Genomic DNA, 16,879 nt, shown 5'->3' with positions numbered 1-16,879 from the left:
TTTTTAAATGTATTTATTGAAAAACAAGACATTCTCTTACATAATGACATAGGTATCAAATTTAGGAAATGACATTGATAGAATTTTATAATTTTAGACCTCATTTAATTGTTCCAATTTTCCTAATATTTATTTATTAAAAATATAGAACTTTTTAATTGCTGAATTCAGTTTCTTAGTAAGTTTTGCATCTATGTTCACATGTGAAATTGGCCTGTGGTTTTTCCTTCTTATACTGTTCCTTTTCAAGTTTTGATGTTTTTTTCCTTGCCAGGTTTGGGTTTTGTTTTCTAGTGTGGGATCATATCCATGATCTTAGACACATTTAGTTGCCATATCTTTTTAGTCTCCTTTAATCTGGAACAATCTCAGCCTTTCTTTCAAAGAATGACCCAGTTTGGGTTTGTCTAATGTTTCCTCATGGTTAGATTCAGGGTTTGGTTTTTTTGTAAAATACTAAAATGTGTCCTCCTATGACTGTTTTGGTTTCTTTTAAAAAAAAATCTTATACTGAAATAAAATTCATATAACATTAAATTCTCCATTTTAACCATTTAACATGTACAATTCAGTGAGTTTTAGTATATTCATAATGTTACCCAACCATCATCAGTAATTCCAGAATATTTCCATCACCCCGAAAAGAAATCCCATATAGTCCTCTATCTTGTCCTTCCATCTCCTGGAAAACCACTAATCTACTTTTTGTCTCTATGGATTTGACTATCATCAACATTTCATATAAATGGAATATACAACACGTGCCCTTTTTTGTCTGAACTCTTCACTTAGCATGATTTTTTTCAGGGTTCATCCACCTTGTTGTATGTTTCTGTACGTAATTCTTTTTTATGGCTGAATAATATTCCATTGTATGAATATACCACATATTGTCTATCCACTCATCAGTTGATGGACATTTGGGATGTTTTCACTTTGGGCTATTATGAACGAGGCTGCTGTGTACAGTCATGTGGAGGGTAATTTTAATATCTTAGTTAGAGTAATGGTTAAAGTGTTTCCAGGTTTCTCCACTGTAAAGATACAATTTTTCCTTTGTAAATTAATAAATACCTTGTGGGGAGATATTTTATAGACTGTGTAAATGTTTTGTTTCTCATTAAACTTTTACACACTAGTTTTTTTTTTTTAAATGGAGGTACTGGGGATTGAACCCAGGACCTCATGCATGCCAAGCATGTGCTCTGCCACTGAGCTATACCCTCCCCTCTTTTACACACTAGTTTTAATGTCCGTTGATCATTCTTGTGAGAAATAAGTTATAATGATTACCAAATGGTGATATTCTAATATTACTCCTTATAAATATCCCATTTTGTGTGTTCATTTACATCATTATGAATTGATGAATTTTTATTTTATTCAATGTTCTATAATCAATTACTGCTCTTTATTTTGGTGTTCAAAGTTTTCCAGATTTGGTCAGCATGACCTCCTTTCAGTCAGGCTCCTGTGTTCTTTAGACATGTCCCCAGTTATTCTTTGTGTACGTCTCCATTTTCTGGCACAGATCCAAAAAAGAAAAATCTATTTACATCTTGTAGTTTCCTTTCTGGAATAAGTCATTTTTCTAAGGAACCTAGGTTACTTTTAGTAGAGAATGGTATTTAAAAACAAGTATTAGGGGACTAGGTATGTTCATTACTTTTTTGATGTGTTTACAGACCCTCTTAGAAGATAGACTCAGAAAGTATACAAACACATGCTTGTTTCAATCTATTTATAGAAATGGGTATATATCTCTGTATATCTGTCTGTCTGCCTAAACTGTATAATGATGTAATACAACATCACAGGATTTATTTTAGCCTTCCTCTCTTCCATGTTTGTAAATCCCCCTTGAAAGTGAGAAACCTGGATCCCATTTTTTAACTCGTATATTAAAAGAACTTCATACCAGGCACTAGGGATTGGATTTATTTATTGCAGTAGAGATATCTTATCTGGAAAAGCAACTGCAATTTTTATTACTGCCATTTTGTTTTGTTGTTATTTTATAATTAATAGACTTTATTTTTTAGAACAGTTTTAGGTTTAAAGAAAAATGAGTGAAAAGTACGGAGAGTTTCCAAATACTTCTATACCTTCACACCCCAAGTCTCTCTATTATTAACGTCTTGCATTAGTGTAGTAAGTTGTTACAATTGATGAGTCAGTATTGATACATTATTATTAACTAAAATCCATGATTTACATTGAGATTTACTTTTGTGTTGTAGGTGCAATGGGTTTACACCATGTATATTGGCATGTCCCACCACTACTGTTTCATACGGAATAGTTTCAATTGCCCTAGAAATCATGTGTGCTCACCTCCCTCCCTCCCTGCCAAATCCCTGGCAACCACTGATATTTTTATTGCCTCCATTGTTTTGCTCTTAACATTATATGGTTCCAATCATCTAGTATACATCCTTTTTTAGATTGGCTTTCACTTAGCAATATGTTTAAAGTTCCTCCAGGTCTTTTCATGGCTCAGTAGCCTCTTTGTTTTATCTCCGAATGATATTCTGTTGTATGGATGTGGTATAGTTGTTTATCCATTCACCTATCAAAGAACATCTTGGTTATTTCCCAGTTTTAACAATTATGAATAAAGCTGCTACAAACATCCATATGCAGTTTTTTGTATGGACATAAATTTTCAGCTCTTTTGGGTAAATACCAGTGAGCACAATTGCTGGATTATGTTTGTGAGAGTGTTTAGTTGTATAAGGTTGTATTTAGCTTTGTAAGCGTAGCTAGCTGTATTATTTTTCATCCCCCCCAGCAATGAATGTTGCTCTATATCCTTGCTAGCATTTGGAGTCAGTGTTTTGAACTCTTCAGCCTTTCTAATAGGTGTGTAGTGGTGTTTCGTGTTTTTAGTGTGTAATTCCCTAACACCTATGACGTTGAGCATTTTTTCATATGCTTGTTTTGCCATCTGTGTGTCTTTCTGGTAAAGGTATCTTTTCAGACCTTTTGTCAATTTTCAATCACGTTTGTTTTCTAATTGTTGGGTTTTAAGAGTTCTTCGTATATTTTGGACACAGGTCCTTTATCAGATATTTGTTACAAATATCTTCTCCAAGTCTGTGGCTTACTGTTTCATTTCTAAATGGTGTCTTTCACAGAAGTTTTTAATTTTAATGAAACCCAAACTTATTTTTTTTCTTTTATGAATTGTGCTTTTGGTGCTGTATTTAAAAGTCATCAGCAAACTCAAGATCACCCAGATTTCTCCTGTGTTATCTTCTAGAAGTTTTATAGTTTTCCATTTTCCATTTAGGTCTGTGATTCATTTTGAGTTAAAATTTTTGTAAAAGGTGTATGGTCTGTCTTGATTTTTGGTTTTTTTGCATGTGGACGTCCAGTTATTCCAGCACAATTTATTGAAAACACTATCCCTTCTCTGTTGAGATGTTTTTGTTCTTGTTTTGTCAGAGGTTAGTTAACTGTATTTATATGGGTCTATTTCTGGGCTCATTATTCTGTTCTATTGGCCTGTATATCTGTTCTTTCCTCAGTACCACACTGTTTTGATTATTGTAGTGAATCTTGAAGTCAGATAGTGTTAGTCCTCTGATTGTGTTCTTCCTCTTCAGTATTGTGTTGGCTATTCTGGATCGTTTCCCTTTCTATATAAATTTTAGAATCAGTTTATTGATATCAACAAAATATGTTGCTAGCATTTTGACTGGAACTGCATTGAATATATAGACTAAACTGGGAAGAACTGACTTCTTTACAGTACTGAGTCTTCCTATCCATGTGTAGGGACTAGCCATTTATTTACTTCTTGGATTTCTTTCATCAAAGTTTTGTAATTTTCCTAATATAGATCTTATACATATTTTGTTAGATTTATGTCTGTTTCAGTTTTTTGGGGTGCTATATAAATGGTGCTCTGTCTTTATTTCAAGTATCCATTGTTCATTGTTGGTATGTAGGAAAGCAATTGACTTTCATATATTAACTTGTATCCTGCAGCCTTGCTATAGTCACTTATTAGTTCCAGGAGTTTTTTTTGTTGATTGGGATTTTCTACAAAGACAATCACGTTGTATGTGAACAAATGTGAACTTATTTATTCCTTCCCATTTTGTGTATCTTTTATTTCCTTTTCTTTCCTTATTGCCTTAGCCAAGACTTCGAGTAAAATGTTGAATAGGAGTGGTGAGAGAGTACATTTTGCTTTGTTCCTTTTCTAAGAAGTAAAGCATCAAGTTTCTTGCTGTTAGGACATATTTTTTTTTAATTAAAAAAAATCAAGCTGAGGAAATTCCCCTCTAATTCTAGAGTTATAATTCGTAGAGTTATAAGAGTACTTTATATATTCTAGATATGTCCTCCATCAGACATATGGCTTGCAAATATTTTCTCCTCTTCTGTATGTTTTTCATTTTATTTACAGTGAGTGCCCTTTGAAGCTAAAAAATTTTCAGTTTTGGAGACCACTTTATCTGTTATGTATTTTGTCACTTACGCTATTGGTGTCATATCTAAGCATCCACTACCTAACCCAAGGCAAGAAATATTGACTTCTGTTGTTTTTTTCTAAGAGTTTTATCACTTGTAGCTCTTAAATTTAGGCATTTAATCAATTTTGAGTTAGTTTTGGTGTATATTGTAAGGGAGGAGTTCAGTTTCTCTCTTTTGTATGTAGATATCCAATGGCCCCAGAACAATCATTTGTTGAAGGGTATTGTTTCCTTTCTTTGCATTTCCAGTTCTTTGAATTGGCTATTCTGAGCCCTTGAATTTCCACATGAATCTTAGGATTAGTTTGTTAATTAAAAAAAAAATTCCAGCTGGGATTTTATAGGGAATGAGTTGAATCTGTAAATCAATTTGGAGAGTATTGTCATCTTAACAATATTTTGTTCTCCAATCCATGAAAATGGTATGTAATTCCATTTATAAATAGGCTATCTTTAATTTCTTTCCTCAAAATTTTCTAATTTTCATGGTATAACTGTTACACTGTTTTCATTATATTTCTAAATATTTTATTCTTTTTGATACTATTATAAATTGAATTGTTATATTATTTTATCTTAGGCTTTTTCATTTCTGGTTATAAAAATACAACTTATTTTTGCATATTTATTTTTTACCCTCCAAACTTGCTAAACTCGTTTATTAATTCTAGCAGTTTTTTGTAGATTCATTAGAATTTCAATATACAAGTTCATGCCATCTGCAAATAGCGAGAGTTTTAGTTTTTCCTTTCCATTCTAGATGTATTTAATTTCATTTTCTTGAATGTTTTCCTTCCTATAATCTCTAGTATAATGTTGAATAGAAGTAGGGGGAGGGTATAGCTCAATGGTAGATTATGTGCTTAGTATGCACGAGGTCCTGGGTTTAATCCCCGTTACCTCTGATTAAAAAAATAAACAAACAAATAAAAAAACCAAAAACAAACAAAAAAAGTTGAATAAAAATGACAAGAGCAAAAATCCTTGTCTTATTCCTGATCTTGGAGGGGGAACATTTAGTTTTTTGCCATTAAGTGTGTTGTTAGCTGAGTTTCTGTTTTCTGTTTGTTTGTTTGTAGATGTCCCTTGTATTACTTTTCTATGGCTGCTGTAACAAATTACCACAAACTGTGTAGCTAAAACAATGGACAGGTATTTTCTCTCAGGTCTGGAGGCCAGATATCCAAAATCAAAGTGTGAGCAGGGCCATGTCCCCTCCAGAAGTGCTAAGGGAAATTCCTTTCCTTGCCTCTTCCAGCTTTTGGTGGCTGTCAGTACTTCTGGAATTGTGGCTGAATCATTCCAATTGTCTCCACAATTACATTACCTCCTCCTCCTCTCTGTGTGTCTCTTATAAGGACACTTGTCATTGGATTAGGTCCACTGGATAATCCACAATGAGCTTCTCATCTCAAAGTCTTAATTTAATTACACCTGAAGAGAGACTTTTTTCAAATAAGGTAACATTCACAGGTTCTGGGGATTAGGACATGGTATCTTTTGGTGTTGGGCACCTTTCAGGCTTCATCAGGTTGAGGAAGTTCCCTTCTATCTCTCTCTTTTTTTTTTTTTTTAATCATGAAAGGGTGTTGGATTTTATCAAGGCTTTGGCTGCATCTCTTGAGATGCATCATTTGTTTTTTTCCTTTATTCTAGTGACACAGTGTATAACATTGATTGATTTTCAGATGTTAAATCAACCATGCGTTCCTGGGATAAATTTCACTTGGTAATGGTGTATAGTGCTTTTTATATATTGTTGGTTTCAATTTGCTTGTCTTTTGTTGAGGCTTTCTGTATCTATATTCATAAAAGATATTAGCAATATTAGCCTGTAGTTTTCTTTTCCTGTGATATCTTTGTATGGTTTAGTTATCAGTTACATTGTCCTCATTAAATGAGTTGAGTAGTCTCCTATCATATTAAATAAATAAATAAATAAATAAATTTTTTGTGTTTGTTTGTTTCTTTTGGGGGGATGAGGTAGTTAGGTTTATTTATGTATTCATTTAATTTTTGTTTTAAATGGGAATACTGGGGATTGAACCCAGGACCTCATGCATGCTAAGCATGCACTCTAACCCTGAGCCATACCCCCCCCCTCATATTCTATATTTTTGAATAGTTTGTGAAGAAGTCATATTAATCTTCATATAATTCTACCAAATACATAGATACAGCATAGCATTCTGGCCATCAGTTTCTTTGAGGAAACTTTTAAAATTTTAAATTCAGTCTCTTGATTTTTTTATAGGTCTATTCAGATTTTCTTTTTCTCCTTTTGTCAGTTTTGGTAGTTTGTATCTTTCAAGGACTTGGTTCATTTGGTACTGTTGTTTCTGTATTTCATAAAGCTTTACAGTTTAGTATTGTGTTATATAATCTGTTATATTTCTGTAAGATTCAGTTATGTTCCTTTCATTATTGATTTTAATAATTTGGGTTTTCTTTCATTTTTTCTTGTTCAGTATAAGTGGTAGTTAGTCAATGTCTTACTTTTTTTCAGAGAAAGAAGTTTTGACTTCATTGATTTTTTTCTATTTTTCTATCCTATGTTATTTTCTGTTCTAATCTTCATCTTATATAGCTTTATTCTCTCTTCCATTTTTTGTGGTATTATAATTATATGTATAATGTCTATGTATGTTGCAAACTCAGCAGTGTATTGTTATGCTTATTACTTTATATAATTTTAAGTCTTTTAAAGAGACTGATGGTAAAAAGGAATGCAGATATATGTTATGTCAGTGTTGTTATTTTTGTGTGCTTTTTTTTTTCACTTGTTCTTACTGACTTGATTTACTTTTTGGCATTATTTCCTTACTCAACAGTGTTTTGCTTCCATTTGTCCTTTTGTGCTGTTAATGTCAAATATGTAGCATTTCTATACGTTATGGCCCAGTAATGCAATTACATATATATTATTTCAAAACAGTTGCTTTTCAAATTTATTAAGAAAGAAAGGAGAAAAAATATGCATTCATACTTTGTTTTATAATTACATAAGTGCCTTTGCTAACACTCTGGATGGAATAAATGATCTAAGGCTGAACAATTTTCTTTAGTTTCTTATAAGGCAGATCTACCAAAAATGTGTTAGTTTTTAAAATCTGGTAGTGTCTTTGTCTTGTCTTTATTTTTGAAGGATTGTTTTGTGAATATAAGAATCTTGGTTGACATTTTTTTCAGCTTCCTTGGGGTATACTTGACAAATAAAAATTGGATGTTTTTGAGGTGTAAATGTGATGCTTTGATATACGTACACATTGTGAAATGATTACCACCGTCAAGCTAATTAACATATCCATCATCTTACATAGATACATTTTTTAATTGATGTGTAGAGTAAGAACACTTAAGATGTAGTAGTTTAGCAAATTTCAGGTATACAACAACAGTATTATTAACTATAGTAACCATGCTGTACATTAGATCTCCAGAACTTATTTATCTTGTGTGACTAAAGCTTTGTACACTGCACTGTTTCCCCATTTCCCCCACTTTCCATTATCTGGAAACCACTGTTCTATTCTCTGCTTTTATGCGTTCACTTTTTTTAGATTTCACGTATAAGTGAGATCATGCAGTGTTTGTCTTTCTATGTCTGGCTTATTTCGCTTAGCATAACGTCCTCTAGATTCACCCGTTTTGTCACAAGTGGCAAGATTTCTTGCTTTTTTAAGACTGACTATTATACATATGTATTTCCTTTATTCATCTGTTGAAGGACACTGAGGTTGTTTCCATATCTCAACTACTATGAATAACACTGCAATAAACATGAACGTGCAAGTATAGCTTTGAGACACTGATTTCATTTCCTTTAGGTGCATATGCAGAAGTGGGATTGCTGGATTATATGTTAGTTCTTGGTAGTTCAATTTTGAATTTTTTGAGGGATGTCCATACTGCTTTCCAAATTGACTATACTGATTTCCATTCCCACTAATGGTGTAGAAATGTTCCCTTTTCTTCACATCCTTACCAACACTTATCTTTTAAAATTAAATTAATTACTTCACATTGAAATTAATTGACATATAACATTGTGTGTTAGTTTTAGGTTTACAACATAATTAATATATGTATGAATTGTGAAATGATTACAACAATGTTTTGTTAACATCCATCACCATACACAGTTATGAATTATTTTTTTCTTGTGGTAAGAACTTTCAAATATACAATAAAGTATTTTTAACTAGAATCACCATATTCCCAGGACTTACTTAGCTTATAACTGGAAGTTTATGCTTTTGACTACCTTTACTCATTTCACTCACCTTTCACCATGTGTCTTTGGTGACCACCAGTCTGTTCTCCTTATGTATAAGTTATTATTTTTTTTTAAAGATTCTACATGTAAATAGGATCATACAGTATTTGCCTTTCTCTCTGAATTATTTCACTTAGCATAGTGCTCTCAAGATCATCTATGTTGTTGCAAATGGCAGGATTTCTTTTTTTATGGCTGAATATTATTCACACACACACACACACACACATCTTTATCTATTCATCATAAATGGATACTTAGGTTGTTTCCATGTCTTAGTTACTGTAAATAATGTTACAATGAACATGAGGTGTGAATATCTTTTTGAGATAGTTATTTTGTTTCCTTTGAATAAATACCCAGATGTGGAATTGCTGGATAATTTAGTAGTTCCTATTTTAATTTTTAACGTTCATACAGTTTTTCATAGTAGCTGCACCAATTTATATACCTGTCAACAGTGCATAAGGGGTTCCCTTTTCTCTGCATCCTCACCAACACTTATTTCTTACACAAGTTTGTATATATTTTGAACATTATATTTTCTCCATTCTGCAAAGCCAGGCCTGGTGTTGGGAGCCTCTTACTTATTTTCTCTAGGGCAGTGCCTGAAGTGTTCAAGGTTTTGCACCTTCTGCCAGGGCAAAAGAGTTGAGCCAGCCATATGCGTGTGCCTGTGCATGACCTGCAGAAGCTCAAGTGTGCTGTCTGCAGGGGTGTGTATGGCTATGTAGGGGAGGGGTTTATGGATTGTTGGGAGCATGCACGTGCTACTTGGGGTGAATCTGCAGGTGGTGCATCTTACGAAGTCTTGGTGGAGTTTATGAGGTGGTTGGTAGAAACCTTAGCCCTTTGTTGTGTCTTGTACCCTGGTTGCTGTGAGACCCCTTCCCCCTCTCCTGCCAGTCCTGTCATTGTTTTGGATGGAGCGAGAAAGAAGTGGGCCTCTTGGGCATCATTCTGCTTGGCTGTGGAAGCTGGGCACTTAGTAGGCTCTCACGTTCCCCCCATGGGAGAAAAAGCAGTTTGAAGGAGCTTCTCTTGGCAGTGAGCTGTTGCCTTGGGGGAGGCGATGTGGTAAAGCGAACCTGTTCTTCTTACTCTCTTCAGTCCTTCTATTCTTGGAATTTTTTTTCTAAGTGGTGTTGGGACTTCTCTGTTGGACTGCTGGACTCGCACAAAGGTACTAAGTACCTTTTGTCTCTAAGTAGTTGATAAAATCAGTGCTTTAATCTTCTGCCATCTTGCTATTTTTTCTCCCTGTATGCTTATATTCTGACATTTTAAATTCATCACTTTCATTTGCCACCCTATTGCCTTCTGACCTTTATTGTTTCTAATGAGAAGACAGCTGTTTATCTTCTTGGGGATCTCTTGTATGTGAAGAACCTTCTTTCTCACACTGCTTTTAAGATGTTCTCTTTCTCTTTGGCCTTCAGTATCTTTACTATGTTGTGTCTGAGTGTGGCTCTTTCTGTGTTTTTCTCCTGTTTAGAATTTGTTGGGCTTCTTAGATGTATATGTTAATGTTTTCCATTAAATTTGGAAAGTTGTCATCCATTATTTCTAGAAAGATTTTTTTTTTACCTCTTTCTCCTGTGCCCTAGTATTCGCAGTAATATATGTGTTGCTGTTAATGGTGTTCCACATTTCTCATAGGCTCTGTTCATTTCCCTCTGTTCTTTGGATTGCAGAATCTCTGTTGATTTACCTTTTAGTTCACTGATTTTTGCCCGCTACTTGCTGAGATTTATTTTTGAGCTTCGCTACTAAGTTTTAAAATTTTAATATTATGCTTTTCAACTCCACATTTTCCTTTCTTGTAATTTCTCTTTGTTGATGTTTTATATATCATGTCATAGTTTACTTTTTAAACCTTGTTTCCTTTAAGTTGAAATCTTTTTTTGCCTTATCTGACATCTCGGTTCTCTCAAAGGTAGTTCAGTTGCTTACTTTTATTCCTGTGTTTGGGTCACACTTTCTTATTTCATTGCATGCCGTAATTTTCCCTGAAAACCAGACATTTTAGATAATATATTGTAGTAACTCTAGATCCTGGCTTTTCATCTCTGGGGCTGTTGTAATTTTATTTCTTTAGTGACTTACCTGAACTCTTAGTGAAGTGTCTTTTTTCCTCTAAATGCATCCTCTGATGTTCTTCCGTAGATGGTACGGCCTGGGGATGCACACAGTCACTGCAGGATGACAATAATTTTAGCAGGGCTCTTTGACTTATTCCTCTGAGCTCCCTGTTAAGCTGTCTGCCTCTGTTTGTATCAGATTCACCTCATAGCCGCCGCTAATTCCCAATTGATTATTCTGTTATTTTCAACAATTCTCTGGGGCATAAATTGCTCCAGAGTCTGAATTCCATCTCAAGCCTTTTTCAGTGGTAGTCTTTGGGGCCAGTCTTTGAAGTTCTGACACCTGCAAGGCTCTCATTAGCTGTCTTTCCCCCTGGTTCTTTCTAATAAACTTCTAGCTGGTCTGTGTTTTAGCTTATTGTTCTCATGGAGCAATCTCCTAATTGCTTATAACCAAAACCTCTGTTGTTCCTAAGAGTGCCTTTAAGGCTTGAAGACGGCCACCTTGTGCCAAATGCAGTCGAGTTCCCTTGGGAGAGCCGTGGAATTCTCTTTTTCTTAGGCTTCCTCTCCCTGTAGGAGTTTGGAATTACAGGTGGGATTTATAGCCTGACCTTCTTTCAGTTACATCCCTGTGTTATGTGTAAGGCATTAGATGGGGATCATAGCCTTTGCTCTTCTCAGCCTGCCTCTTTTATCTTGGAACTACTGCCCTATGAATTAGGGGTGAAGATTTTTTGGTCCTTGTGTTCTTAGCCTTGAAGTCCAGTGTATACTTCCAGCCTCCACCTGGTAGGCGCTGGGTGGTGGAGGAGCACTCAGACCTCTTATGCCTACTCCTTGACTGGATCTCCTGCCACCAAGAGCTAGGTAGGGGGCGTGAGAAGTATTGCCAGTCTGCTGCTCCTGGTTAAGTTTTAACGGCATGGACTAGGAGCTGAGGGATAAAGGGCATTCTGTTTTCGACTTTACCAGCCTGTGGTTGAACAGGGTGTGTGTGTGTGTGTGTGGGGAGGTGGCAGTGGTAGGAAGGATGGGAGTTGGTAATGAGTCAAATATCATGGACTATTGCTGTTCCTACAGAAATTTAGTAGATATTCTTGAGTAAGTATTTCTTTATTGTTGCTCTTGGCAAAAATTTTTGAGACCCAAAATGGTTACCTTTTTTTAAAAGTTAACTTTACCAACTATAGTTCTTTCCCTGGGGAGATTTTTTATGGAACTCCTTATATTGCTAGAAGTCTGTTCCATAGTCTTTAAGCATTAATTGGTATCATAACCTATGGCTTTTGAGATACTATACATGCCTTACTAAGTATACTATCCATATAACTATGTTGACATTCTGATTCTTTGTCTGTACCAAGGATTTGTTTATAGAGTATTTATAAAATATTGATTCACATTGTCATGAACCTTTTTTATATATCAGTTCATTCAGGTAAAATATAATTGTGAGCATATATTTGTAGTATTTCTCTCAGAGTTATACTTTCATTAAAAGAATATTTATACTAATTTTAATGTTCCTCAAAATACATCGTGATTCTTAATTATACACAGCGTGAAAATATCTCAGAAATCTTGAGCAAGAGAACGTACATACAGATGAATACAAACTATATGATTCCACTTTGTAAAGTATAAAGACAGCAAAAGAAATCTTTGCTGTTTGAATCGTGGTAATTTTTAATTTTTTTATCTTAGTGCTGGTTACCTACTTGTGTTCATCTTGTGAAAATTCATTGAGTCTTAGACTTATGATATGTACACTTTTACTGATAGCTTATACTTAAAAAAGTTAAAAAACATTTTATGGGATCAATATGATTTGTATAGTTTTAACTAAATGCTGTTTAAAGTAAATTTATTATATTAAACTTTTTATTTACTTTGGTATTTAAAATTGATGATACTTTTATTCTCCAGTTTAAAGGAGCTTTGTTTCCTACTTTTATAAATGAAAACAAAATTCAAATTATAAGTTATTACAAAATCGTTAACAATTATGTTTAATATTGTGTTTCCTCAAAGCATTTTAAGGTACTGTGAATCTCAGAATATTTTTTAAAAATATGGACATTTAGAGGCCATTTATGAGTGGTTAAAAATAATAAAGCATGTTATTTTCACAATTGCGAGGAAAATTCTATATGCAAATTAGATCCTTTTGTAATATATATAAAATCAGGGGGGTCTTTTTATCTTTTGTAATACATTTTTAAATTTTATCCTGTAGGACTATTTTGAAAGAAAGTGGGTTTGCCAGATACCTTCATTCAGCTGTTCTTATCAATGGAGCTATGCTTATTTTTGGAGGAAATACCCATAATGACACTTCCTTGAGTAACGGTGCAAAATGTTTTTCTGCCGATTTCCTGGCATATGACATAGGTATGTATCTGTTAGGATTGTACAAAGTAGGAAATAGTAGAAATTTTTCATGTAGAGATTCTCAAATACATTATTTGACAGCGTGTGTGTATGTCATCTTAGAGAGGGAACGTCAGTGACGGATTGTGAATGGAGTTCTCTCTAACTTCAGCATAGCAATAGTGCAGGGCAGGAGAGCCGATGAACTGGGGTGAGTTAGTGGTGGAGGCAGGGGAAATCTGGGTCTGAATGTCCTTTTTGAAGGCTATTGTGTGTTGTATCCCTACTTGGGCACTTTATCAGTCTATTTTGTTTGACTGTCACCATATTAGTTTTGATAGTGGGTAGTTTGGAACACTGTAAAATTTACCTCACAAAAAGTAGAAATGCAAGCATTTGAGATTTAGTGGGGATGAACAAAGATGCAATTACATTGACTTGCCAGGTATACTTATTTGGTAGAGGAAGCTATAGAATTAGAGAAAGGAATATAGAGATAGAAAAGCTAAAGAAATAATATTCTGGAACAAAACAGAAACCCAGAGCATATCTAGGAATGTTTGTAACTAAATAAAAATCTTCACTAGGGAACCAGAAATGCAGTGCATTTGCATGATTCACTTAATTTTAATTATGCTATCTATATATAGTCCTATCAACTTCTGAATATTAAATGAATGTTTAATGAATGAAATACTAAATTTAACTACCCAATAGACCATTGTAGTGAAAAAATTTCTTCTCTGTATATTGTATTATAGATAAAGCCTAGCTGATATTTAAAATACATTTAGCAGTACTTAAAAGTACTTTTTATTGCTGGGATAAAGTAATATATCAATTTTAAGCTATTAGGAAACACTTTGATAAGTAAAAATAAAAGAGACCGAAGAATTTAATAGGTGCAAGACGTATACTTTTGCTCTTAAACATCGTAAAGGCACATAATCTACTTTGGAAAATTATTTTGAGTGGCAGCATATAAAGAAATTTATGACTATTAATAAGCACTTTGATCTCTAAACTATTATAAGCTTGTTTGGAAGGGAATTCCTGTAATAAAGTCAAGCATGCTTTTTAAACTCTATGAGTATCTGTCTGTGAGTAATCAATGAAAAGAATCCACTGTCTTTAGGATTTTTAGATCGTAGATAATTAAATATTTACCTTTGCGAAATAATAATTTGAAGTCATGCTTCATGATGAAAATGGGATTGTCTTGGCTTTTCGAAGGTTTGCAGATCAGTGCCTGAGATCCAGAAAACTAGGTTAAATTAAGTACTGAGTCTAGGCTGGCTTATTATGACCTGTTATTGCCAGGCTGGCGCTGTCAACATATTATTTTGGCTATAGCAATGAGACGGTAAGCTTATTTCTCTTCAGGTAGAAGGACATTTTATTTGTTTTTCTTCTGGGATAAAAATATTAGGAAAAGTATAGAATTTTGTTATTATTGTTAAAGATCCATGAAGTGAGATTTTGAAACTTTGAAAACGATTCTTCAAGGAGCTTCTACCTAATTTCTGTGCTTAAATGAGGAAATTAATGTTGAGTTGTTTTGTAGCTGACGTATTGGGAATTTATTTCATTTCTTTCGTATTGTTTAAGATGACCATATTTTAGGTTTTATGCATCAAAAAAGTTTACCAAGGTGAAAGGCATTAGAGGTGTTAGTTTTTCAGAGAGAAACAGAGCGTGCAAGCAAGAGCTCAGATTATCATTATTCTAAATGCTACTCTTTGTTGTGTATTCTAAGAGCTAGGTACTTTACTAAGAGCTTTATATATGATAATTGTAACCTCTCTAATTACCTTATAAAAAGTGTTAATAAACTCATTTTCAGATTATTAAACACAAGAGTAGAAGGAATTTGCTCAAAGCCATGCAGGTGGTAGATCTGGCTTCTTTTTAACTTCTAAAGCGCTGGCCTTTCCGCTTGTCTGTACTGTGCTGTTTAGTTGGGTCCATTGTATGTTCTTAATTTTGGTAGCAGATTACCAGATGCTTTATATTTAGTTATGTTTCTTAATGCTGTGGAAAGATAGAAGCAAATATCAGTTTCATTCTTCAAGCAAATTGATCAAATTGGAGGAAGAATAGCATATTTTAAACAGTATTATACTTTAACATAAGATTTTGTTTGCACTGTGCTAACAACTAACAATAGAAGCATAAAGCAGCATAAATTCAACACAGGATGGAAATGTGTTATTTTACCTTATTTGATTTTTCTCTACGCAGTTCCTAATAAAGTCACCCCCCCACCCCCGTATTTATTCTCCTGGGCTTGTAGCATCACATGTTGACATATTTTCCAGGGAAAAGTATTTTTCATATTTCAAAAAATGTCTCCCAAAATACTTGTTTTCCTTATGAAGTATATTTTTGTGGAAATGAAATACAACCATCACATAATGCACCAACTAGAAAATAGATCATTTTTAGGAGAAAAAAGTCGTGTTGCTAGTTTTTCTCTTTAGTACGGTACACTAGGACTTTTATGGCGTTGTTTAACTGGCATACACCTAAAGATTTAGCTGATTGCTTTGTGTTCTATAATGTTTAAACAATAAAAATGTGTATGCTAATACTGATTTTTCATGGCTCTAAAATATACTATTTCAACCTTACTGTCATAGTGAATTTTATGTAGCGAATATCATTAATCTTTGAGGATATAACCTTGCCTTTCCAGTTCTCATTATATGTGATGGATGTAGAAGGCATATGATGGTGATTTTCAAGTATAGCTGTACCTTAGCATTCCCTTTGAAGGCTGAAGGGAAAAAACCAGACCCGTATAATCTAATTCTCTTAAATTAGGCACTGATATTTATATTTTTAAAAAGTGACTTAAGTGCAATTGATAATAGAGCCAGGGCTGGTGAATAAGACTGGGTGGACTGTAACATATAGAATAATATGTTACTTAATGTTACTAGTGTGTAAATCTAGCTTGAAGACAGTTTAAATCTGGAAACTTATTAATAGAGATTTTTTATTGTTAGGGATATCATTATTGCACTTAATTCAAGATTAAAATGATCTTTCTGGTAAAGATAACCTTCTAGTACATAACGAGACTAAAGATGCGATGGAAAAACATGTCTCACTGAGTTGATCTCATGTTATTAGACGTATTTATATTTTGAAACTTTGGCTGGGGAAAGTAAATATTGACATAAAAGTTAGTTTTATAGGGTCAGTGGTGAAAAAGGAATCAAGTAGTTTGTATATTTTTCATATCTCTTTAGTGAACCACCCATCTTTTGAGTGATTTGACTGAAAATTTCAACATTTACAAGTGAGAGATTTTCATGAATTGAAACATACCTTAAAACTGAAGTGACACTTGAGACAATATTTCAGAATCATCAAATAAAAAGCTATTATAGGATTTTTCAGGAGGCTTAACATAGATTTATGATGCTTTTAATTACAAGTGGTAGGTATTACTCTTGAATAAGAAAATTTACCTAAGGATTAAGAGATTGTATAAAATTCTGAAACAAGATGAAAGGTAACTCAGAGATACATTGACTGTATTTCTTTCCTCAAAAATATAGTAGAGTCACAAAAATGTAATTTCTTGAGTTAGATTATTTCAGAATAGGGTAGGGAGTCAGATTTATATCAAAATATACCTTGCAGAAAGCAAAACA

The 16,879-nt window shown here is 33.6% G+C and overlaps 1 protein-coding gene and 1 non-coding gene across 5 annotated transcripts in view; one reads left to right on the top strand and one right to left on the bottom strand.

The window, feature by feature from the left end:
• ATRNL1 (attractin like 1) overlaps positions 1–16,879 on the top strand; it is a 631,157-nt gene that overhangs the window by 97,057 nt on the left and 517,221 nt on the right. For all 4 annotated transcript variants that reach the window (XM_074373561.1, XM_010969913.3, XM_074373562.1 and 1 more), the window contains exon 10: positions 13,084–13,238. In XM_074373561.1, coding sequence (XP_074229662.1) covers positions 13,084–13,238 — 155 coding nt within the window. The remainder of the gene's footprint in view (positions 1–13,083; positions 13,239–16,879) is intronic.
• TRNAA-GGC (transfer RNA alanine (anticodon GGC)) lies at positions 1,155–1,227 on the bottom strand. Its single transcript has one exon. It is a non-coding gene; the product is annotated as a tRNA-Ala (tRNA).

This window comes from Camelus bactrianus, chromosome 11 (assembly GCF_048773025.1).
Source record: "Camelus bactrianus isolate YW-2024 breed Bactrian camel chromosome 11, ASM4877302v1, whole genome shotgun sequence".
NCBI classification, from domain to species: Eukaryota; Metazoa; Chordata; class Mammalia; order Artiodactyla; family Camelidae; genus Camelus; species Camelus bactrianus.
The sequence above is the reverse complement of the archived record's forward strand: the minus strand, read 5'-3'. Positions and strand labels throughout refer to the sequence as shown.